We start from the raw sequence: 25,854 nt of genomic DNA on the forward strand, positions 1-25,854 counted from the left end.
AGTGAATATCTCGTTTTGGTTGTGATGGACCTGGTTCACCTGCTTTCACCCAGGCCTTTTTTCGTTTAGGGTTCTCGTAATGGATCCACTTTTCATCACCCGTAATAATTCGATGCAGAAACCCCTTTCTGCTCTGTCGTTGAAGCAGCAATTCGCAAATGGTTTTTCGTCTTTCAACGTCTCTGTCTTTCAATTGATGTGGAGCCCAATGTGACATCTTTTGAATCATTCCCATGGCTTTCAAGCGTTTGGAGACTGTTGTTTGATCAACGCCTAATGCTACTGCAAGTTGTTCCTGCGTTTGACACGAATCCTGCTCGAGCAATGCTGTCAATTCTTCGTCTTGAAATTTTTTTGGCTGTCCAGCTCGCTCTTGGTCTGCCAAGCCGAAATCACCACTTCTAAACCGTGCAAACCACTTCTGACACGTTCGCTCAGCTAGAGCATGGTCACCATACACTTCCACCAAAATACGATGACTTTCAGTCGCACTTTTCTGCATGTTAAAGTAATGCAGCAGGACACCCCGCAAAAACACTTTATCAGGCACAAATTGTGCCATGTTCACTTAACTACAAACTGGTATTGTTGACGCTTTAATCCACTGCCCTATACTACGAACGATACGCGATTACAGGGGTTTGCAACACATGTGTGGATACACGGAACTGTGGGACGCTCCGTTCGTTGCGCCATCTCTTGTCCAACCGCACGAATTAATTCCTAGACCAAATATATACAGGGTGAGTCAAAATAAGTGTTACAAGCCAATATCTCGCGAACTATACATCATATAAGAAAAATATTAAGAGTCAATGTACAATACAGAGGGTCCTAAGAAATGAGTCAAACATTAGATTTCCCCCGCCCCCCATTTTGGGGGGAGGGGGGTGAACGTGAAATTTTCAAATGGGAACATAGGTCGAGTGATACCTCGTTCGAAAGAGCTTGAAAAATTGAACAATTTTTGTCGGAAACAATTTTTGATATGGGGCACCGTTTTCAAGATGGGCCCCAAAAATGGTCCTGTATCCGATAAAATTTCCAGTACTTATAAATAAGTGTTACAAGCCAATATCTCGCGAACTATACATCATATACGAAAAATATTAAGAGACAATGTACAATATAGAGGGGCCTAAGAAATGAGTCAAACACTAGGTTTCCCCCGCCCCCCATTTTGGGAGGAGGGGGTGAAGGTGAAATTTTCAAATGGGAACATAGGTCGAGTGATACCTCGTTCGAAAGAGCTTGAAAAATTGAACAATTTTTGTAGGGAACAATTTTTGATATGGGGCACCGTTTTCAAGATGGGCCCCAAAAATGGTCCTGTATCCGATAAAATTTCCAGTACTTATAAATAAGTGTTACAAGCCAATATCTCGCGAACTATACATCATATACGAAAAATATTAAGAGACAATGTACAATACAGAGGGGCCTAAGAAATGAGTCAAACACTGGGTTTTCCTCGCCCCCCAATTTGGGAGGAGGGGGGTGAACGTGAAATTTTCAAATGGGAACATAGGTCGAGTGATACCTCGTTCGAAAGAGCTTGAAAAATTGAACAATTCTTGTAGGAAACAATTTTTGATATGGGGCACCGTTTTCAAGATGGGCCCCAAAAATGGTCTTGTATCCGATAAAATTTCCAGTACTTATAAATAAGTGTTACAAGCCAATATCACGCGAATTATTGCATCAAATAAAAAGTGTTAAGAGTCCATGTACAATACAAACAGGCCTAAAAATATGTCGAACACGAGGTTCCATCATCATACTGTAAGTGAATAACAAGTAAAATTTTCGGAGGCAAAATCGACCTATAACGTAATAATAATAATAATAATAATAATAATAACAATAATAATAATAATAATAATAATAATAATAATAATAATAATAATAATAATAATAATAATAAGAAGAAGAAGAAGAAGAAGAAGAAGAAGAAGAAAAAGAATACGCAAAATAATAATAAAACTAGTAATAATAATAATAATATGAATGAAAATAATAAGACAATGAATAATACTAATACGTATGCGCAAAAAGACGTCGTTCCTCAATCACTACAATCCTATGAGAAAGGGATAGGAAGGTACCTATTAGGCCCTACTTGTAGGCAACATCTCAGCATGTGCCCAGTTAGAGTAAGGAAAGCCCGTCAATGTCATTGCCTGGGGAATGGAACCGATGGCCTTCGGAACATAGTACAACGATAACGTTGTATATTGCATTAACATTCTGTACCATCTTATAAAAAAAAGGATCAGAGGCGAATTATTTGAGCCGTTTTATACAAAGAAAAGAAAGTTGCAAAGAAATATCTTTAGATTATTTTTGATCGTCAACTATTAATGTAATCGCTATGGAAACGTAATAAATGTAAGTGTAAGTGTGCAGACGTAGAAAGAACGGGATATAAACTTTGGTGATAAGTTTTCCGTATAAGTAAACGAACACTATCGTATTGATATTATTAGTTTGGGTAGCCTTTGAATAGAGCAATGGCGGTGTTTGATCATTGTGTAGATATGTTGCTGGTGTTGGGGGAATGTAGAAGAAACTATCGTAGCGCGGCACGAATGTATGCAATGCGCTATCCCCAACGCCAACAAACATCTCACATGGCATTTCTGCGATTGGAGAGACGTTTGCGGCAACATGGTAGTCTTGTCCGGGGACGAGGTAGGGGTCGTTACCGCTCTGCAACCAATGAAGAACGTGCAACAGGAATATTGGCAGCAGTGCACGTAGACCCACATGTTACCACGAGATATCTCGCTCAGGCCAGTGGAGTTAGCCAAAGATCTGTAGTGCGTATTTTGCACGAGTACATGTTTCATCCGTATCATATCATCTTACAGCAGGAACTATCTGGCAATGATTTTCATGCCAGATTGCAATTTTGTCTATGGTTGGAAGGTATGGAAAACAGACAGCGCAACTTCATATCCACCATCTTGTTTAGCGATGAAGCTACATTTACAAACACAGGACACGTAAATCGACATAATATGCATTATTGGGCTAGGGAAAATCCACTATGGCAGAGAGAAGTTGCTCATCAGCATCGGTGGTCTCTTAATGTATGGTGTGGCATCCTTGGTAACCATATCATTGGGCCATATTTTTTGATGGACGTCTTACTGGTGATACCTATGCCGCATTTATCAGTGATGTACTATACCCGGAGTTGTTAGAGAATATTCCTTTCGCTGAACGTATAAGAATGTGGTATCAACATGATGGTGCTCCAGCACACAACGCACGTCAGGTCAGAGCCTTATTGGACCACCGTATGGCGAATAAATGGATTGGGCGTCGAGGTCCTATTCACTGGCCTCCACGATCTCCTGACCTAACCCCACTTGATTTTTTCCTCTGGGGTTATGTTAAGGATCGGGTAATGTCCAACGTACCAAAAACTACTGATGATATGAAGGCGCGTATCCAAGGTGTGTGTGCATCTATCACTCCAGAGATGCTACATGATGTACGAACATCCCTATGCCGCCGCTTACGGAGGTGTGTGGAGCAGGATGGAGGACATATCGAGCATCATTTGTAACATGGTAAGTGTTGAAATTATTTGCTTTACAGTGATTGAAATTACAATTTTTAACATCGCACATACCCGTAGAATTACTAAACGTTATCCTACTACTTTACAGGATATTAGGTTGTGGTAATGCTGTTGTGACAGGCTTGTCTGAAATCAAAACAACTTTTGTAGTAAGCTGTTTGGTATTTCACGAGAGGTATCACTCGCCCTATGTTGCGATTTGAAAATTCCATGTACACCCCTCCATGCAAAAGCGGGACGAGGGAACTTCTTTAACACAAATTTCAGGCTTTCTGTATTGTACATTGACTCTTAACACTTTTCTTATTTGATGCGTAGTTCGTTGCGTTGATATTGGCGTGTAATACTCAAATTGAACACTGCACTTTCTATCTGAATGTGAAACCATTTTTGGCGGCCATTTTGAAACAGGCTTGCCCAAAATGAAAACAAATTTCGTACGAAGCTGTTTGGCTTTCCACGATCTATCAAACAAGGTATCACTCAACCTACAGGTATATTCCCATTAATAATTTTGAAATTGGTCCCGGAGCCCCATTATTAGGGCCCTGCGGACACCACGACATCATTCCACATTGCCTATGATGTTTCCGTTTTTTATTTTTTGTTTAATCGTTTCCTACTCATACGTTTCCGATTTATAAGTACTGGAAATTTTATCGGATACCGGACCATTTTTGGGGCCCATCTTGAAAACGGTGCCCCATATCAAAAATTGTTTCCTACAAAAATGTTCAATTTTTCAAGCTCTTTCGAACGAGGTATCACTCGACCTATGTTCCCATTTGAAAATTTCACGTTTACCTCCCTCCCCCCAAAATGGGGGGCGGGGGAAACCTAGTGTTTGACTCATTTCTTAGGCCCCTCTGTATTGTACATTGTCTCTTAATATTTTTCTTATATGATGTATAGTTCGCGAGATATTGGCTTGTAACACTTATTTATAAGTACTGGAAATTTTATCGGATACAGGACCATTATTGGGGCCCATCTTGAAAACGGTGCCCCATATCAAAAATTGTTTCCTACAAAAAATGTTCATTTTTTCAAGCTCTTTCGAACGAGGAATCACTCGACCTATGTTCTCATTTGAAAATTTCACGTTTACCTCCCTCCCCCCAAAATGGGGGGCGGGAGAAACCTAATGTTTGACTCATTTCTTAGGCCCCTCTGTATTGTACATTGTCTCTTAGTATTTTTCTTATATGATGTATAGTTCGCAAGATATTGGCTTGTAACACTTATTTATAAGTACTGGAAACTTTATCGGATACAGGCTCAGTGGTAGAGCGTTCACCTCTGGTGCTAGGGGTCTCGGGTTCAAACCCTGCTCCGGCCAAGTGAACTTTGTGGTGGACAAACACCGTGTGCGTGGGTTTTCTCGGGGTTCTCCCGTTTCCTCCCACTTTCTTCATTCCACCATTTCATTCATTACTCATCATCACCGTCTCCTTTAGCCTAACCGGCATAACCGTGGGACGTAAAACTCAAAAATTTCATTTCATTTCATTTTATCGGATACAGGACCATTTTTGGGGCCCATCTTGAAAACGGTGCCCCATATCAAAAATTGTTTCCTACAAAAATTGTTCAATTTTTCAAGCTCTTTGGAACGAGGTATCACTCGACCTATGTTCCCATTTGAAAATTTCACGTTCACCCCCCTCCCCCCAAAATGGGGGGCGGGGGAAACCTAATGTTTGACTCATTTCTTAGGCCCCTCTATATTGTACATTCTCTCTTAATATTTTTCTTATATGATGTATAGTTCGCGAGATATTGGCTTGTAACCCTTATTTTGACTCACCCTGTATATATATATATTAAATTTGGAAGTCACTAAGTATTCTCAATCTCTTGAAGCACTCGACCGATCTTAATCAAATTTTCAACATAGATGAGGTTCAGGCCTGGAAAGTTTTTTGTCATTTCACTTTGACGGTGCAACTTAGGGGAGGGGAAGGGGAAGATATATTTAAAAAAGTGAAAATGAAAATGATTGTCGGTATACTCTTGAACCACCTGACCGATATCGATCAAAGTTTCAACATAGATGTATTTCGGATGTGGAATATGTTTATTATATCACTTTGACGATGCAACGTAGGGGAGGGGGAGAGATATTTAAAAATGACCGAAAATGACCGATATTAGTGTCAAATCCATAGTTTACGGAGTTGCTGACTTGAACAGAGACACTTTCGAGCTTTTTTACATTCTAATTCTGCCCCGCAACTTGGGGAGATATATAAAGTGATTTAAAAAAATGACCAACATTAGTGTCGAATTCATAGCTTTCGGGGTCTCTGAGATGAACAGTGACATTTCCGATCCCGTTTAAATCCATGCTACTAAAACAAGATTAACATATTTTAGGGCAACAAACACATGAGAGATAAAAATTTGTGCATTTAATTTTTTTTAACCCAGGATAATTGATGCTAGAACTGTATATATTGGCGTTCGCTACAATTCCGAAGCTACATGCATAGAACATTGAAGTTATATATATATATATATATATATATATCCTTGACCCAGAGCTATGAATAAGACGATGTTTAGGGAATTGCATATTCTTAGGGATGTAATAGGTTAAATAGTGTTCTTGGGCGTGTTTGTTATTTACATACATTCAATATCGAAGACGAAGGGAAATGGAGCAAAAGGAGAGAAAAAAGATCAGAAATATTCTGCGCGAGAACACGCGAGGGTATACACTAATATAGTAATATGTACACGATATATACGGAAGGTGTAGCACAGTTGAATAATGATGTCATTTTTTATTTTCAGAATGGTCGGAGGGTTTAGATCTTTTATCTGTCGGAAGACGATTGAGTAAAAACTTCGTTACCTTAAGCTATGTTAAACTACCTCAAACGTTAGTCAATCCTGATCTTTGGAACAAATATAAATCGACGTCTTACTTCGTTGTGGAAGATGACCTTGAGTCTAAATTATTCGTTGAACAGGTTTGTATTACCTTATGATACACATCTATCTCACACGACAAGAATATTCCAAAAAAGTTCATTAAACTTTACTCAAAAATGTATATTGGAATATCTTCAAGTTTAAATGACGATATTTATATGATTCGGAATGTGCTAAAGCTTTGAACATAAGATTTTCGCCTGTGAAATACATGGCAAAGATAGAGATGTCGTAAGCGTTTTCTGTCTCTTACGTGAGAGTAAAACATCCACATTTTTTGTCGCATTTATTTCGAAATATTTCCTATGTTCTCAGTCACTATGTAATACTAATTGTAATATTGTCTGCTGTCTTACAGTTGTTTTGAAGAAAGTAAGTTTACAAATTTGGAAAGAAAAAGGGCGTCCTTCATTGCATTTTTAAGTAAATCTTAGTTGCGGGTATTTACTGGACTTAGGACACAGTTAACCATCTGTCTCGTCAAATACTTCCTAATTAACGTTTAATAAATAGGTTTTCTCTATGTTTGATAATTTTTCATTAAATAGCAACTAGACAACCTTTCAAATAAAATTTGCCCAATTTAAAAGCCTAACTTTGATAGATTAGAACTTAAAACCTAAAGGCTTATATATATATCATGATATTTCACATACTTACTCAGATACTTAAGATTTATTATAGTTCCAAGTTTGGGTAGGATCGATGAGCTTAATAATCATGTATATAATAATAATAATAATAATAATGCGCTTAAGACCAGAAAATAATTAGTTAATTTTGTCTCTCAACATTTTTGAAGTCTACAAAGAGGAAAAAAAACATATGTGTCGCACGTAAAAACGTAGGTTACATGCGTAAATCCTGTTGTTGTTGGACTTAAAGTACGACTATAGACAATATCTTGCAGCAAATATATAACTGAAAAAATATATTTTATAATACTCTCCGTATAAGTGTTCCATCTATACGTACTTTCCGCATGAAACAAAGAAATTTGTATAGGCGGTCAGGTTGTCACATACAAATGGACGTATATAACATATAACTGACTATGTAACATATATAAAATACAGAAGATTGTTAGATGTCAGACATCCTGCAGCTGCATGATGTAACATCTAAATAGAGGAAGGCAGTACGTATGTAGCATATGCTCCTTACAGATTTCCATAGTAAACATGTGGATGCCGTATATTTGTACAATATACCAATATCTGCATAACGGAATTTTCTTAGTATGTACCAAACCAAACAAATTAGTTTGGGTAGTAACTTTAGGAGGCATTAAATTGTTTGGGTTGGCATAGACTTAAAAAAATATAGACAATATTAATAAATTACGTATTTTGTGGTTTTAAGCGTTTTATTATTATTATTATTATTACTATTATTATTATTTAGTGCGTTTTTCAAATCGCTTACTTTTATTTTTAACTTTGTTTAATTGTTTCATTTTTTTCTTAAGTCATTAGTGAGTAAGATACCTAAACTTAGTGTAGAACACTTACTTCCTATACAGTGGTGCCCACCCCCCTCATATCCATGACGCACCCCCCTCAATTGTCTATCCATAGGTGTTCTTCCATGAAAAAAAATCTTTTCGATTAAAATTTACACCCCTTCAAACATATTTATATAGATTTTTAACCCCCCCTAAATATTTCAATGACGCAGTTTGCGTCATAGCCCCCCTTTGTGGGCACCCCTGTCCTATAAAATAAGTCGGTCTACGAATTATGCATGAACAAATATGTACTTGTTTTAGATTGGTCTACGCGTTACGGAATTATGCGTGAATATATACACAGTGTTAACAATAACAGCTGTTATTAAGTTTCACGGTCTAGCTTCAAATACTTTTATCAGATCCTGATCCCGTAAAATTTATGTTCAATCTATTAGAAAGAAACTCTTTGAAAATATATATAAAAAAGTTACAGCTATGTTGAAGTGATATGTGAACATGTACTGAATGAAGTTGGTTAATTAAGATATTAACACTACACGTGTAAAAAATAAAACAGCATTTAAACAATTTTAGTACAGATGTTTAGTGGAAAATGTATCAAGTATGTATTTATAAAGTGTGCTTCGCATGTCCAAAAGCGTCAATTCTCCGAAAACAGTATCGAGTATTACATTTAAAACACTTGTTATCGGCAAACAGTTCAAAAACAAAGTGATGACATATATTTTGCACATTTTGTACGTACATCTGGAACATACTTGGACAACACAGTATCTACAAGGGGTAAATATGTGTCATCTGGAGGTGTTCAAAGAGTGTCAGTAATGTGTACAGTGTCCTACTGTGTCTAAAAGTTGAGTTGATTTTGAATTTAACGTCCCGTTCAGTAGCGAGGCTATATGAGACGTGGACCTATTAATTAACGTGGAATCCGAGCTCCCGTCTGTGTCTAAAGGTATTTTCTGTATCGAAGGGTGTTATTATCTATCTTTGACTCTAATCAGATGATAATTAAATTTTATATAAAACCATCACGAATGCATATTCTTTCAAACAACAGAAAACGAACAAAATTTGAGTACCTATGAAATTATGTGTGGTCGTATACACAATTAACACTGTCAGCCGCTGAGGAGTTTCGTGGTCTGGCTTTAAGGCCTATTATTACATCCTGACGAGATTTATATAGGGTCACTAGGAAAGTATGCTCTTTTACTCTTTCAAAGAAGGGAAAGATAATCAAAATCGGTTCACCTCAATGAACAAACACACACATATATATATATATCTGTATCTATATCTATCTTTCTATATGTTTATCTACATTTATGTACGCCGAGCTGAGAAACTCCGGTACGGGTCGATTAAAAATTAAGAATAGCACGAATTTAATTGTTAATAATCATAGTGAAAATAGTTAAGAAAGATAAGGAAGAGTCAATAAATGTTGTAATTATGGCTGAGCTTCATGAGGAAAGTTTTAAGAATAACCTTGAGGGACCAACAAGTACCGTTTGAGTCTAAGATGTCAACGAATAATATGAGAGTGATAAATCTGAAAGGGAAATATGATTAATATTGATGTGTCAATGCTGAAATTGATTTAGAATGGTTCGAAGGTAACGTAAGATTGATTAAGCTTAGAAGAGTGTTGAGATTTACATCTAAGAGTGAGCAGTGCATATAAGTTCGATAGGATTACAATCGAAGTTGGTAATGTTTAGGGGAAATATTTGTTTCTCATTTGCACTTTGAAGAGTATGTCTGCAGTCATACTTATATTTTAGTACATAAACAGGTAGGCAATATTATCTTAGTGTAGGCAAGTGACTATATAAACATAATATTTTACTCTAATTGTCATTCCAGGCAGCAAAAACGGGTGGAATGGCTTCGGGAAACACTTGGGTGATATTTCTGTCAAATAATCATAATGTACATCAATTTTTGCAAGATGCTCGCATTCTCATTGACAGTGACGTGATTGCAGTCTTTCATACAGACAATAGTGCATATTTGGAAGAAGTATATTATCATTCCCCTGGACAACACCTCCATCGCAACAGGATTGGGAACTGGACGAAGCATCATGGATTAGAGTTGACCTCGGTTAATGTGCATCAAAGGCGGTCCAATTTAACTGAACTTTTGATTCGAGTCGGAACTAAAGAGGTAAGTTTATTAATCGGATTCTTATTAACTGAACAGAAACACCTAAGAAAAAAGTAAGCTACCGGATTATTATGGGATTTGACCACCTTTTCTCTTTTGAATAACTCATGTGACATGGATTAAAGTTATAGAGGTCATGCCCAGATAGCATGTAAGCTTAAATCAAGGGTCGCTTTCCCTTGATTTTGGCTTAGCAATGTACAGTTGATGCGACAAGCGACAATCAACGTTTATTTTAGCTTGTTTTTAACTTGAAAAGAAGCTTGAATGCGGCAAGCGACAATCAACGTTTATTTTAGCTTGTTTTTAACTTGAAAAGAAGCTTGAATTTATCAACTTTCTACTAAGCCTATTTCAAGCTTGATTCAAAACGCTTGACGTTTGTCGATTGTTTAGCAAATGGAGCCATCTGTAGGATTGGTGAGTAGTTTGATTTCTTCCAAAAGGTAAACAAAGGTAAGCTATGTGTATGAAATGTAATAGTAAGCCCTACTTTAGTTTTAGTTACAAAATAAAAAGGTGATTTTTATTTTAGACTGGTGCGCTGAGCGCTTTTAGGATAGTATTACTTCATTACTTTTCAAATATGGATGGAATTTTATGTTTATACCTTTTATGTTGTTTTCTTTTTTTTAAGTGTGTTCATCCGTATAATGTATAGATCTACCATATTTAGCCATTGGATTCTTTAAAGTCAGTGATGGCTCTTGACAATTAGCATCAGCATAGGCGCCCGAAGGGGAGGGGGTGGGGCCCGGGACCCCTTTGCCTTACGAAAATGTATACGTAATATAGGAAACCATGTATATCAAATACCAGGCGTAATACAGCAACCATGGAGATTCCTCGGTTACCCCTGAATATCAGTACAAAATTTTCCTCGGGCACCCCTGAATATCAGTGCAAAAATTAGAGGGTTAACTTCAGCAGACGGCTTTATCATATTAAAAATTTATAGGTGGAATATTTGATAACTGTTAAGGCATTGCTTTAGCAGACGGCTGTACCATATTTATATCGATTTTATGGTCATTTTTCACTAGATTTGAGATAATACCGTTACATATAGAGAATTTTGGAACTTGGGGGACAAAATCAGGTAAAACCACCGTGTTTACAGGAGAAATGAGTTGGTGTTACGTAACCGTAATTACTAACATAACTAACCAAACCTAACCTAAATCATCAAAAACAGAAAATATAGGAAGAAAGTACGAATTTAGGTAAAATCTCCATGTAAAAATTATTGCGGATATTTTATGTATTTTTCCACTTTCCTCGTTTATGTGCATGTCCTCCGTCGCTGACACGCCTGCTCTCTACGGACGCATCCCCTCGCTCCGCTCGGGACTCCCAGCTACACTCCTGCCCTGACTCGGTTAGATGGCATTCGTGCTTTTTTTTGTGGCCACCTAGCACAAGTTGGTTCGTGGTTTATGCACTAGCTTCTCATTTAGTAGATATTCTACAAAAAGGAACCCGGAAATGCAATGTGTGAACATTTGGTAGAACCATCTGCTCGAATAATGCCCAAGTATCTTAACCCAGCCTAATCCAAACTAACTTAACCTACCTAAACCATAAAAAAAAAAAAATACAAAATATATACCAAGATAGTACAAAATTTAAGCAAAATATTGCCCCCCCCCCAGTTCAAAAAATATGCAGTTACATAACACTTTACGTAGCATAGCTGAGCGAGCGAAGGGGAATAGATGCCCCGCAGGGCTCGTTTTTTTTCCTACTTTTTAAGTTACACGCGTTTGGTATTGCAACCATTGCAGACGGTCATTTTCCAAAGCTTCATATGAACTTACTGCCATCTCATTCCTTGCTTGTATTCGTCTGCCTACCGCCTTGTCAATTAGATCCACCATAACATACTTAATTTTCCATTTCGTAGGATTCTATATAACAGATACGATTTATGAAGTCTAAACACATTAAAATAATTTATTTAATTAGGTAGAGCCATCTGCTAAAGTTAACCCCATATTAATAATGAAGGTAGTTAAATGATAATGTAAGTGTTTTAAACTCAATAAATTGTATGTGCAAATGAGTATACATGGGAAAGTAAGTATGTTATGGTGGAGCTATTTGCCAGGGCGGAAGGCGGTTGAATACAATTAAGGAACGAAATGCCAGTATTTGTATGTTAAGTTTTGGAAAATGACAGTCTACAATGGCTGCAATGCCAATCGTGTGTAACTTAAAAGATAAGGGGAAAAAGCGAGTCCTACGGGGCTTCTAATCCCCTCCGCTCGCTCAGCTGTGGTTCGTGAAGCGTTTGTAAAGTAGTGCCCCAAATCTAGTGAAAAAATCGACAAAATCGATTTAAATTTGGAGAGCCGTCCGCTAAAGTAATGAAAATTACGTTTTATCTCTACAATCGAGGAGAAAACTGCTTTGAATTAATACATTGCCTAAGCTTTCTTGTTTTAGCTTTCACCGATACACTAAAAATTTTAACCGATGTGGCTTCCCCAAGAATCGGTACGGATGATATTTAAATGCAGCAAGCAAGCCTGGACATTTCACTCATTTTAGAATGCATCATGCTTATCTTTCGTTCCTTATGTTCTTCCATATTTATTCGGAGGTTGGGGGCAAAATTGAAGAATATAAATACTTATGTCCGACTTTATTTAGTAACAATTACTTATTCTAAGGTATACTTCATCAATCTTAGATTAAGTGATATCACTCATTTCATCGCTTTACAATAAGTGCAAGGAAAGGTTCGATCGGGTATGGACTTTTGGGTTTAGGGTAAAAGAACGATGAATTTCGAAAAATTAGTTATTAGATATTAATAATAATTCAAAATGGATTATTACGCGAAAATAAGTTGGCATATTAGTTTGAAGTTTGTTAGGTAAGAAGTCGAGGGTATAAGTTTGAAGAAAACTGGGTTTTTCGTTGCTTACATTTTTATCTTTTTATCCTCTAAAAACAGTAACTTCTGTCTCTTAATTGATTTTAGTGCTTTTGTTTACTTTTTTTTCTACCAGGTGAATGAAGTCTGGATCTAAAATCTCAGAAAAATATTTGCAATCTGAACGGATGTAATAAAGAAATAACGCTATTTTTCAGGATTGGCCAAAACCGTGTTTTTTTTTTAACTTTTTTTCACTTAAACCGGAATGTTTGCTTTACACCAGTTTTTTTTAATACGTTTACCTTAGATTAAAGTGGAGTAACCGTTGCCCCCTTTTTTTTTGAGAGTAAAGGTAATTTGAGGCTGATGATTCGATTGAACAAGGTCGCAACCTCGAGAAATGAACGCAACTCGCTCAAACTATAGGTCATAGGTCAACTAGTTCTGCAAATGATTTGCCATTACATCATAAATTATTCAGCAGTCTACTCCTTCACCATTGGTTAAGCTTGAATTTTCCTTGTCGGAGGCATGATAGTCCACAAGTTGAGTGGGGGTGGGATTCGTGAAATATACTTTTTTAACTTGTCTCTTTAATTGTGATTTTATTTTATCAAGTTTGGAGTTCCCGCCGAACTGCCTGTAGTGCGCTGCCACACTAGCGGACGGTCAACAAAACTTTTCCACAGAAGCTGATTAAGTGTCTAAATTTATAACATTGGAAAGTAGATCGACGAAACAGAGATTTCTATTAGGTTTGACTGGTTTGTTAATAATAATAATAATAATAAAATGTTTTATTTAGAAAGATAGTATGAATGGTCCAGAACTATTAGTCACTTCCTGTATTGATTAGCAAATTAAATTAAGCCTATATTTCTGACTGACTAAATTAGATCTTCTGTACTATATAGTCTTTTAAAATTGTCCATTGATTTAATCTGTATAACTATAGAGTGATTCCATTTTGCAGTTCTTTCCCTTTTGGTTCTTAAGTGGCTCCTAAAATATTCACAAGTATGCAAGATCACTGCAACGTATTTCTATCAGTTGACTTCCGTGGATGATGGGTCTGTGGATTTATCGCCTTTGTTATCAAGGGATTCTGGTTTCGAGTTCAAATGAAGAACAATATCTCTCGAGTGCAACTGAGTAGTGGTTCGGATCTCACTTTAAGCTGTAGGTCCCGTTCTTCATAACCCCGCTGTTATGTCCTTAACCATAGAAAGACGAAGGTGGGTCAAATTTGCCCGCACTTTCTTTTTCTCTTTGCCCGAACAAATGAATTTTACAACGTTTGAATTTTTTTTGTATTTTCTTCTGTAATCTAAACTTAAATTTAGTTTTATTAGAAAGCACATTATTGTGGTAGTTTTTTTTTTTTTTTTTTTTTTAGCGCAGGAGACTAAGTACATTTTTTTTAGCAACTTAGAAATGTTAAGAGGAGTACAGTTTTACTTTGAAAGGATCATGTAAACTTATCTATTCTTTGAATGGATGACTAAATTAACATAATCTACTTTTATACATTGAGCAAACGTAATACTCTCAGGTTTAGTATAGTAAATTGTCTACACAGGCGAATTGTATTTCAAGCTACTTCATGTCTGCTAACCAAATGCGGTAGTAGTCTGTACTGGGACTTGTAATATTTCCTATTAAAATAAAATTTCACAAGTCTTAAAATAATTTTACAACTCACATTTATTAGTAGCAGTCATTAAATAACTTTAAAATACATTAGTAGGGTTAAAATTGGAATTTACAACCACGAGCAAAATTGACCCCCCTTAGTCTTTCACGTGACCAATTATAGTTTAGTCTTCCTAGGGTTAATGTTAAGATACACGGATGACTAATGATAGTGAATGATTATGAAGGAATTAGTGGCATGAGAACGGGAAAACCCTCACGAATATGATATTGTCCATCATAAACTCATAAGGCCGGAGATTGAACCGAAGATCCGTCGCACCAAAAGGCAACGTTCTACCTCTGAGCAATCAACCCTTTCCTTCCGCAGTGCTGATTTATGAAGTCATACTCTAATGACCTGGTCATAATTCTCCAACGTAGTGGTCTTCTACACACGTCTTCCTAATTGTTCCCCACTTTTCCCCCCAAGATTTCTGATTAAATGAACAGCGAAATCATATTTAAATAAAATCTTTGAGTTTTGTCCCACGGTTATGCGGGGCAGCCTAAAGGAGACGGTGATGATAAGAATGAATTAAATAATGGATTGAAGAAAGTGGAGGGGAACGGTAGAACCCTGAGAAAATCTACGCACACGGTGTTTGTCCACCACAAACGTACACCCATGTCCAAAATTATTGTCGCATGTCTATAAATATGTTGTAGGAATAAAATTTGATAACGAATTCGCCCTGTATTTCTTACAATGTTGGTATGTGCGTAATCGGCAAAGACATGTATGTGGCAAATTTCATGTCAAAAGAGCAGTAAATAAGAACAATAAAACGAAAATAAAGCTTTCTTGACCATTTGTTTTACTCATTCTAATTTATGTGCTTATAATTCTTTCCCTATAAAATTTTCCACAAATATACATTTCTCGATTATACACATAGTATCGGTATTAAAAGTATCCTGCAAAAGCATTATCAAATTATATTCTTACAAGAAGACAGTTATAGATATGCGACAATCATTTTGAACATGAATGTACATTTAATTGTTTCAATGGTTTGTGAAATAATATATTTTCTAGTTATATTAACACCTTCAAAACAATATTTCCTAAAATTTATTACAGATATCAGAATGGTATTTGGCCAAATGCAATCTACTTTAGCTGACCTTAGTGAAAGAGTATCTTCCGTCGAGAAGAAGGTCGACACACTTCTAAGTAATGGTGTGAGTGTGAAAGCAGAGTCCATAAACGAAGAATCCGAACTTCTTGGCCTTCTGCCTCTGCGAGCGTTGAATGATTTTCAAACATTTGAGAGAAAGCTTGAAGAACCTAACTTCGGAAAGAAATATGTAAGTATCCTATCAAACCTGTACAAGTTATGAAGCAGGTTTCAAATCTTTGTTATATCTTTTAATTTACGTCTTTTTGGAACATCTCTCTTTTGACTCAATGTTAGCATCAACTCCATTTTTGCCAATTTAGCCATTATCATGTGCATTAGCTATGGACTATAATTTTGGTCAACTTGCCATTCATACTTGCTAATATAGCGGCAATTACATTTTTGCAGTCAATTTTTTTTTTTAGAAAATATGAAAAACCTAAAAAAAAGTAGTTTATCTTGGTATTTTTCTAATTCTTTTGTTTACAACAGCACTTACATTGTCACAGTAGATTAGATATCTTTTATCAGTCTCACCTATCCGTCACGGTAAATTGGGATTCCTGGATCTGGTTTCTCCATAATCAATTTGTTTGATTAGTTTCTAGTGTATTTTTAGTTTGGGTGGAGTTTTTCTTGTTGAGATGCGTGCATGTGCATGTATATATTTTTGTGATAGATCAATAGTGTTATGAAGCCATACCCAGCATTAGAAGTTGAAAATAATTCAAGAGATTTTATTACTTCTAGTCAATGAAGGAACAAATTGTATTGTGAAACTGTTTGATTTGAGGATATAAAAAAAGATAAATAATATTAGAACATCTTTGTAAACTAGTAGACTTAAAGTACCAAATATTTAGTTCCTTTATTCCTAAATTCTGTTACCTATAATTTAAGGTAAGTTGAGCCATTTTTAGCTAGTTTTTGTGCGTCATTTAGCTATTTTCTGACACTACTTGTTGGCAGCATTGATTAACCCACTGTTACTTGTTACTTTTGGAAGTGTATGTAATTTCCATATACATACACACACAAACACACACACACACACATATATATATATATATAGTATTTTTTTCTAATTCAAACGGACAATGGTCCTTTTAAATAACCGCTATTCCGATATAAAGCTGAAAGTTACCAAATAAATCCCAGGCAAACAGTTTTTGTTAGTCACGTAGCCCATTTGATACGGCCTTCCGTGAAACTCAGAACCCCACGCTTTTTTTTCACACTTCACATTACGGTATCTAAAAATTAATCTAGTTTCATTCATGCTTCGTTTTTTTTCCACTGGTAGAAAAACATAACAATACGGACCCTTATATATATTGCTTTTCTTTTTGATTTCAGCATGCATTAGATCTAAATACTTTCCTTTCTTTCAGGTAAAAGTATTACTGTCAATTGGTGGTAAGGATTTTAAAAGGTTTCGCTCACAATGCAATAAGAAGAACTTTGTGCGACAAACTCGCAATGGAATTCTCCTACTCTGGCAGGAAACCAAGGATCATGAAGCAAAAAAGCACACCTTTGGGTCCAACCAAATGTGCAATAAGATCAACAGTAAGTTCATTTGAAAAGTTGTACTGAAATATTTAACTTCATTTATTTATTTATGCTAGTAACCATACAAAATTCCAGTTTGCTAATTATTAAGTCTTACTTCTCTCGTACTGGACGTGTGTTCTCATATTAGTATGTCCCAAGCAATCAGAAGTAATTCTTCATGAATAAAGTATGCTTTGAGTACTTTAGGATTCTTTTACTGTCAAGTAGTAAAATATGTAAATGTGTTCACCCTTACTGGGTGAATATAACATCTGTGTAGAATGTATAGGAAATTCAATAACTGATCCAACACTCTATGTTGTAAACAAAGCTTTACTGGCAAAGTACATATTTAAACAAATCTTTGCTTGAAAAAGCATTCAAAAGAATTTGTAAGGTGTACGGAAAATCTAAAACCAAATAAAATTCCAAGGTAGGAATGATTCCAGGGCTAAATAAAGTCAATAGTGTCAACGAATTTAAATTGAAGTACAGTGTAGGAATCACTACTGTGAAGTATAATTTTGCACCAGACTTTTCGTGTATACCTGTAAACTTGATACTGTCTACCACACGAATATAACTTTGTTGGGTTGGCAACACTGTTAGTCTGGTAGTATTACATAGTATGCCAAACTGTCTCCCCTGCCGATATTTTAAAGGTGCAAAATTTCAGAGCTCTTTGTCTAACACTGGAACGCAGATAAAACACTAGAAGAACATAGCTTTCGAAGTTACCATAATTCCAGTATAAAAAGAGAAAAGTTGCAGGCTTTCAAGACGGCGAATAGTCAAACTTTCGTCTTTCTGTCGACTTCATCTTTCAATTTTTCGTGACAACGAAGTTAGCCAAAACACATGTGTTTTTTGTAGTGTTATTTAAGGTGACTTTAAACGTTGACTCAAAACCATATCACCACTAAGGGCACCGGAAGAAAGTCTTGTTACACTTGTATCGAAAAATGTAACTTTTCCATTATATAATATACCAAAAGTGTGGTGGAAGATAACTTTCTATAGTACCCTTACATAAAAATCACAAAATAGGGGCCTAGCTTAGGTGACTTGAAAAATAATATAGGAATTAGTTTCAGCTCTAGGTATCCATGTTTACAAACCATACCATAATTCCGTAAAGCTATTTAAGAGGGAAATTTATTTCAAATGACAGTTTTTTTTTAAAGAATAAAAATCGCTAGTACTTGCTTGAAATTCTATCTTTCTTTTCAGCTGCTGTTCGTAAGATGTACACCGTCGCAACAGAAGAAACGGTGAAGGAAGTATTGGGTGTTTGGCTGCAGCAGGCGGAGCCTAGACTACTGCGTAGGTAAGTATAGTTTTACCTATTTTCCTTACAATCACGAGAGATATCGGAAAGTTCTTACCATCACTAAATAAGCCAGGGATCTGCAACTTAGTCCATGGACGCGTTCTTCTCTACATATACGTTTTGTATTCACTACATTTCTCACATCTATAGGTCACTAGATCAATATCATATGCATAGAATTCTGTGGATTTGGAGGAAAAAGAGATTTCCACCGTTTCAATGCCTCTTACTTTCCCGGACCCCAAGATATGAACATCTTATTATAATAATTGTAATCCTTCCCTTTTTCTTCCTTTTAGGATATGTATCATAAAACGCTTTTGTAATAATTTTAAATGAGAAGTTACTTCCATATTTCAAATCTTAAAAGATTTAGAGATACCGACATTTTATTAGAATAATTGTAATCCCGACCTTTTTTTTCTCCTCTCCACATCGTTTCTTTCCCTTTTTACTAGCATGTCAAAAAAGAAAAAAGAGGGCCGAAACACGTGGCAAAGTATTTTAAATGAGAAATGGAAATACTGAACTTCAAATCTCTCACCTTAAGGAATTAAATACTTTACTATAATAATTATAATCCCCATCCATTTTTCTTTCCACCCCCCTTTCTTACCTCCGAGGCATATTTCAAAAGCGCTTAAATTCTTATCTACTTATTTTAAATAATATGAAAATACCAAATTTCATGTTTCAAACCTTCATAAATTCAGAGATTTTGACATCTTATAATAATTGTAATCCTCACTCCTTTTCTTTTCTTTCTCACCTTTTTTTTCTTTTTTCCTTTGTACTAAAATATCAAAAACCGCTTAAATATGTCAAATTATTTGAAATTATACATCCGAATATCAAATTTCAAGTCTGTAACCTTAAGGACTTCGGAGATAAGGTCATATTTTAAAAATACGTCCCACACCTATTTTCCTCCCCTTCCTGTCGAATTTGCAAAAATCCTTCCTTAGTGGTATCCTACATAACAAATCCCATGTACTGTCCATATTTAACTTGTCTATCTTAAGCGATTTGGCCTGTGCAAAGATCTGTCGGTCACTCAATCACTTAGGTCTTTGTATTTTATATAGCGAGATGAGTTCATTTTTACGCACTCATGTATTAGTACACAGTGAAATGAGATGAAATGTTTACCTTGTATGTATTTATTATTTTATTATCCTTCATAATTTAGCAACTTGCCTGTTACTTTCCTGGGAGGATGGAAATATTAACTAAAATCGAGATTCATTACTGTTTACATTTTTATTTTTTTGTCTTCTGGAAGAAAGTACCTCTGTTAATTTTATTTTTTGATTACTCCTATCTGCTGAATGAAAACTTTTTTTTCTAAGAATAACTTTTATTCCTTGATTAATTTTGGTGTTGATTACTTCTTTTCTATACTGCGGGAAATTTCATTTTTTGAAAACTGCGATGTCAGAGTAATAGAGAGATAGGCACTTACTGTTATATTTGCCTTCTAAAAACATTTCCTACCTGCTGCATGAAAAACAGAAAGCAACTAACCTCTTTTTTTCTTGACTAATTTTAGTGTTATTTTACATCTTTTCTATCTACTGAACGAACTCATCTCATGAGAGAAAAACTACAATACCACCCTCTTTCTTGATTGATTAGAGTTAATTACTTCTTTTCTATAGTAAATGAAATCATCTTACATTCTGGAAAACTCTGCAATACCATTGTAATAGAGAAATATGCAATTGCAGAATCTTCCAGACGATAAGATTATTTCGTTTAGTATAGAAACATGCAATAAAGTACTATAATTAATTAAGATACAGATGGTATTGTAGTTTTTTTTTCTTCTCAGAAGATACGGTTTCATTCAGGAGATAGAAAAGAAGTAAAATAACATTAAAACTAATCAAGAAACAGTTTTTTTTTTCCTAGAAGATAAAGACTTCAGCAGTTAGAAAATTTTGTTAAAAGACAAAATAATAGTAAATGCACATTTCTCTCTTACAAAGACATTCCCGAGTTTTCGGGAAGACAAGACTTCATTCAGTATGAAAAAGAAGTAATCAACACTAAAATTGAACAAGAAATAAAGGTTAATGTTTTATCCACAAGATAAAGACTTCATTCAGCAGTGGCAGTAATAAAAAAATAAATTTAAAAAGTAAGAGTAGTTTTTTTTCCCCAAAGACAAAAAGATTTCAATAGGATGGAGCACGCCAAAGTATGCGTATGCGTAAACACTCAACAACAAATTACCAGGAAAATAAATAGGGAGACATAGGTCTTAAAATGCATTCAGAATTTGATTGGATTGAAGTAAATGAAGTGATTTTCCTGCCTTGTGCCATGTACACTGAGAAATGTTTCTGCTTTCAAAGATGGGATATAAAGAACTAGGTCGATAGGTCGCAGGAGTATTTATTACTTCTCTATAATGAATTGTGAAACGACGCTAATGACTCCGACACGACGTTCCATGAATATGGGTCAAATAAACTTAGTGTTACATTTACGGTAATGAGTCATCCCTTCTTCATTTGATATGTATGATGAAGGCAATATGCATGTCTTCCTATCAGTGATTCTTGTGTTTTGAAAGAATGAAACGTTGCAAAGATGTATTCCTCCGCTGTAAGGCTCAGGATTAAAATCCGTTTGTTTTACTGTCACAAATAATTCCAGTGAATTGTTGTTCAACACCTCTTTACGTATTGGTCACCAGTAACTTTTTTATTTTTTATTTTTAAAGAGAAATATTTCATTGAACCTCTAAGGTATGTTCTAAACTCGTTGCAAAATGGTACGAAGTTGTCCGTGTACACGGTGCCTACTTTAGTAAATTCTACACGTTTCCTGTGAATTGCGAACTACACTTTCCCACGCGTTCTGTTGTACGTGACGCAGGATAACGCCTTGTAGGTCATCATCTGTCATTTATGTTGCTCCGTGAAGAATACAAGGTATATAGGTTCACACACTTATGACCTATCTTTCCTGTGAATCGTGAGATCAGATTGCATTTCATACAAGGCATGGAGAGAAAATTACAGAAATAAGTAAATATTTGTTCTTCCATCTCTCAGTGATTTCTTATATCAGTGATTACTTCGTTTGTTTTTCGTAACGCCGTGCTTATACAACAGTACCGAGTGAGTCAATATGACATTTTCTGGATTTATCTCAATTGTTGATGCTCTCACAGAACAATGCACATTTTCAGCTAGGAAACTAAAAAAAAAAAAAAAACTTTACTGAAAATTTACTGGCACTAGAACATTGAAATAGGTAAAGTGAATAAATACCATGCAGTGGTACCAGTGATGAAACGAGTAACATACTTCGTGACTCGTGATCCCGAAGTAGTCAGATCCCTGACCCTGTATGACCCAGACAGATTCGTGCGATCCCGAGACGACTTAATATCAGACTGTGGGAGAGTATGTTGTAATTGTAACAAACGCGATTCTTTCCTTTCAAGTGTTTCTTATGAGTGATCGTCAAAATTTAATCAATTAAGTCTGTAAAACGTAAAATGTAGAATATAAGGGATGCCGCTAAACCGAAAGAGTGTTTGGGTATGTTTATGTATAGTAGTGTTTAAAATTACTTTATTAATTTTCAGTATTTGAAGATGAATTATATTGTATTTGACATAGTCAAGACACTTTGAATAAGAAGTGTCACACTACAAATCTAACATCTGAATAGATGAGCTCGATTAGGGAATATTAATTCACTATAAAAAATTCTACCGTAATGCTATAGAGATCATATTTGGAGTGCCTCCAAGCCATGGATCACCAGATCTGAGAAACGAGTGCCAGACTCTGTTGCCTTGTGTGGCACTTACTTCAAAGAATAATAATTTATTTTAATGAGAGCGTATTTATAAGGTAAACAATATGAATGTTTTCTTTTAACTGTGCAATCAATTACATGTTTTTCAGTACGTATTTATGATCGTTATTTTGCAGAGAACGAAGAAATTCAAAACCTGTAGTGGAAGGTCACACCGTTGAAGTTGAGGAACCCAATTAAGGAAATAAGTTAGAAATAATACAAAATATGTAAATAAGTTCAATAAATAACATTGTAATACAAGCTGGTTGTTTTCATGGAACCTTATATCAGTTGTTGTGTAGAATGTAGGGATAATTTATTTCAAATATGTAGCAGCAGGATGCGAAATCATAACAGTTATGATCGGGGAGAGATAGGAGTAAATAAATAAGTAAAAAAAAAATTGCACTGGAAAGTTTTGAAATGAAGATTTCATATATTGAACATCCAAAATTATTGATATATGTAAGGTTAGGGATAATGCTTATCCACTAGGTTGTCCACTAACTGCACAGATTTACTGTAAATAGTTTGTATACTTCTGACAGTGTCGATGTCACCTTATCTCTCCAGTATATTATTTAGGATGAATTTTCTTCCAAAATTTTGAAGTGTGGGAATGGCCATCCTCAGTATTTCGCACCCTGTGTAGCAGTGGTTCTAGGATTTAATTTATATTTCTTTCTTTCCTGAAATCTGATAATTTAAAAGTTTGCTTAGCCCTTGACGCTTGTCTAGTGGTGTACATCTTTGGTGCGCCTAGGGTCGTGGTCGATTCCCAGTGGAAGACCTTACAAACACTAAACGCATTACTGTTCGGATTCTACAGGTCAGTGTCTCATGTAAAACTTCGTGCTGAAACGGGACGCTCAACTTCAACATCAAACTGTGGTTAATGGTAAACTAATTGGATACTGATCTGCCAGGTCGCATAGTATATTCACCAAGGAACTCAGGAAAAGTGTTGCTTTCTATGTTGAGATAAGATACTAATCTCAATAGACTGGAGTATGGGGTATATATTCAACACCAATATTGTGTGAGACATGGATTTATAATTTAACATGATATTTCAATAATGTTACTCAACAGAAGTAAACCTGAACCTCGTGCTGCAAAGACGCATAATGGACGAAGGAAAGAAGCATAATACAGATTGTGAAAGTATACATTATTTTGCTTTCATTTTGACCGAACACAACTATTCTTTTTCAGAACATTGCTTATGTAGGTTTAACAGTTCTTTCGTCGTCACCTTTATGTTTATTTTTGCAGGATTGTTGTGTATATGAGGTTAATTTCATTTTGTATAAGATTTGATGTGAGACCCAGTAGTGTCAACCTTGATACAGATTTGTTTCTGCACGTGAGAAAATGATTCATCTGGTTGGCGTCATGTATAATGTTTGATGTGAAGGTTAGTATAATGTTCAGTGTGTAAGTTACATAAATGATGGTGTGTGTTCTTTTGCCATCTGAGGGTGTTTGGATATTGCCACCACTTTATTGGCATTCTTTTAAAAATATTGCAGAAACCATAGCTTACTACTATGTTTACTATTAATAGTAAGTATGGTATGGTTTCCCCTATATATATTTAAAATAATGCCAATAAAGTGATGGCAATATCTAAACACGTCAGATGGCAAAAGAATACACACCATCATTTATGTAACTTACACATTGGACATTATACTAACCTTCACATCAAACATTATACATGTCGCCAAGCAGATGAATCATTTTCTCACGTGCAGAAATAAATTTGTATCAAGCTTTACTGAGAAGCTTGCAATAAACGAGACAGATTAAGCATGTGCTAAACTTGAAGTGGACAGCTTGAAATAAGCTTGAGGTGACAAGCCTGTAGCAAGCATTATGTACCAAGTTTGAAATAAACTTGAGGTAACAAGCCTGTAGCAAGCATTATGTACCAAGATTGAAATAGACTTGAGGTAACAAGCCTGGAGCAAGCATTACGTACCAAGTTTGAAACAAACTTGAGGTAACAAGCCTGTAGCATGCTTTATGTAACAAGTTTGCAATAAGCTTGAGCTGACAAGCTTGAAACAATCTTACAGTATAAGCCTACAATATGCTTGTCGCCTGTCAACTTCGTCGCTTGAATCAGCCTTGATATACGCTTACAGACTTGTCGTAACAAGCTTGGGACAAGCTTATATCCTTGTCACGACAAGCTTATATCATGCTTGTGGCAAGCTGTTTCTGCTATCTGGGTGAGTGGTAGCAAATAGGGTATTACACCACATCACGTGAATGCATCAGTCAATTCCGTGCGAGAAGATGGAAATCTGCGCCGGATTCATGTCTTCAGAACAGAACACAAATATTCAACACAACATAAGGATTTGATGGGTCAGGGAAGGGGTTCTTCATTCCGATGATCCTCAAATCACGCCTCAGCACCTTCAGCTGTGCGAATGGGAGAATTATATTCCCAGAATAATTCTCCTGGAAACAACATCTGGATCATAGGATCCACACGTCCCGTAAAATGCTGGCATGATCACAAGCAGTGACTCGACTGATCAGAGTCAGCTCAGGACCAGGATATTGCAATCCTTAACGCACAGAAGCGCTGCTTTGTTTCATAATTGGACCAAGACACTGTGGATCATACGCTTCTTTGGGCATTCGCAATACACAAATAAATACGGCCCTTACTTTCAAATTAAGGTGAAAATGACTAATTTGACTAATCATATAGTTTAAACCATCAATGAAAAAAAAAAGGCTGCATGTTTGTAGTAGATGCTGCATGTTTGCAGCAATGTTGGCGTTGTGCTAAGGCATGATGGTCACTTATCATAGGTTTCACCGTGAAAGTTGACCTCGTATGTTCAAATAATGTAATTTGCGGCAGACTATGATTGTCCACACAGGCTGTGAGAGAAGCTGCATAATTTCTCCGTCACTTTTACTTCAATCGCGCGATGGTTTTGAGTGACAATGCTAAGAAGGATCTGTCACTGAGAGTTTTCTTCTTACCACTATTCCTCTTCGCCAAAGTGGTTTTCTTGTGATTCTTGAAGACCATCACCACTTTGAACTCTGTTCATGGCGACACACTCACCTCACTTGACACTTTCATCATCCTCGCACTACGTAACCGAGCGCCAATCATGTGCCTTCTTTTGAAATTAGGAAGTCGCTCATTTTACAGTATCACCGTCTGCTCGGTTCTCTACACACCGTCATACTACTGTTCCTTACGTAGTAGGACTTTGCTCTAATACAGTACCAATCCAACGCACCGCCTGACAG

At 35.9% G+C, this 25,854-nt stretch overlaps 1 protein-coding gene across 3 annotated transcripts; it reads left to right on the forward strand.

Moving 5' to 3' along the window:
* Nucleotides 1-10,536: 10,536 nt before the first annotated feature.
* On the forward strand, nt 10,537-22,830 carry LOC145673310 (uncharacterized). Of its 3 annotated transcripts, none has more exons than XM_081742904.1 (5): nt 10,537-10,625; nt 15,827-16,053; nt 17,258-17,435; nt 18,651-18,747; nt 22,704-22,830. In XM_081742904.1, the coding sequence occupies exons 2-5, from the start codon at nt 15,835-15,837 to the stop codon at nt 22,765-22,767; spliced, it is 558 nt and encodes a 185-aa protein (XP_081599030.1). In that variant the 5' UTR covers nt 10,537-10,625; nt 15,827-15,834; the 3' UTR covers nt 22,768-22,830. The 3 variants fall into 3 exon arrangements, with proteins under 3 accessions (XP_081599030.1, XP_081599029.1, XP_081599028.1); XM_081742903.1 differs by lacking the exon at nt 10,537-10,625 and adding an exon at nt 10,627-10,688; XM_081742902.1 differs by lacking the exon at nt 10,537-10,625 and adding an exon at nt 13,191-13,805.
* Nucleotides 22,831-25,854: the final 3,024 nt, after the last annotated feature.

Source organism: Thermobia domestica, chromosome 16, assembly GCF_964235325.1.
Source record: "Thermobia domestica chromosome 16, izTheDome1.hap1.1, whole genome shotgun sequence".
Taxonomy (NCBI): Eukaryota; Metazoa; Arthropoda; class Insecta; order Zygentoma; family Lepismatidae; genus Thermobia; species Thermobia domestica.

Bases quoted from the DNA above. Each gene is read 5' to 3' on its own strand.
- LOC145673310 (XM_081742904.1), top strand. From the start codon at position 15,835: ATGGTATTTGGCCAAATGCAATCTACTTTAGCTGACCTTAGTGAAAGA. The intron at 16,054-17,257 runs GTAAGTATCCTA...CCTTTCTTTCAG, and splicing joins CTAACTTCGGAAAGAAATAT to GTAAAAGTATTACTGTCAAT. The intron at 17,436-18,650 runs GTAAGTTCATTT...CTTTCTTTTCAG, and splicing joins AATGTGCAATAAGATCAACA to CTGCTGTTCGTAAGATGTAC.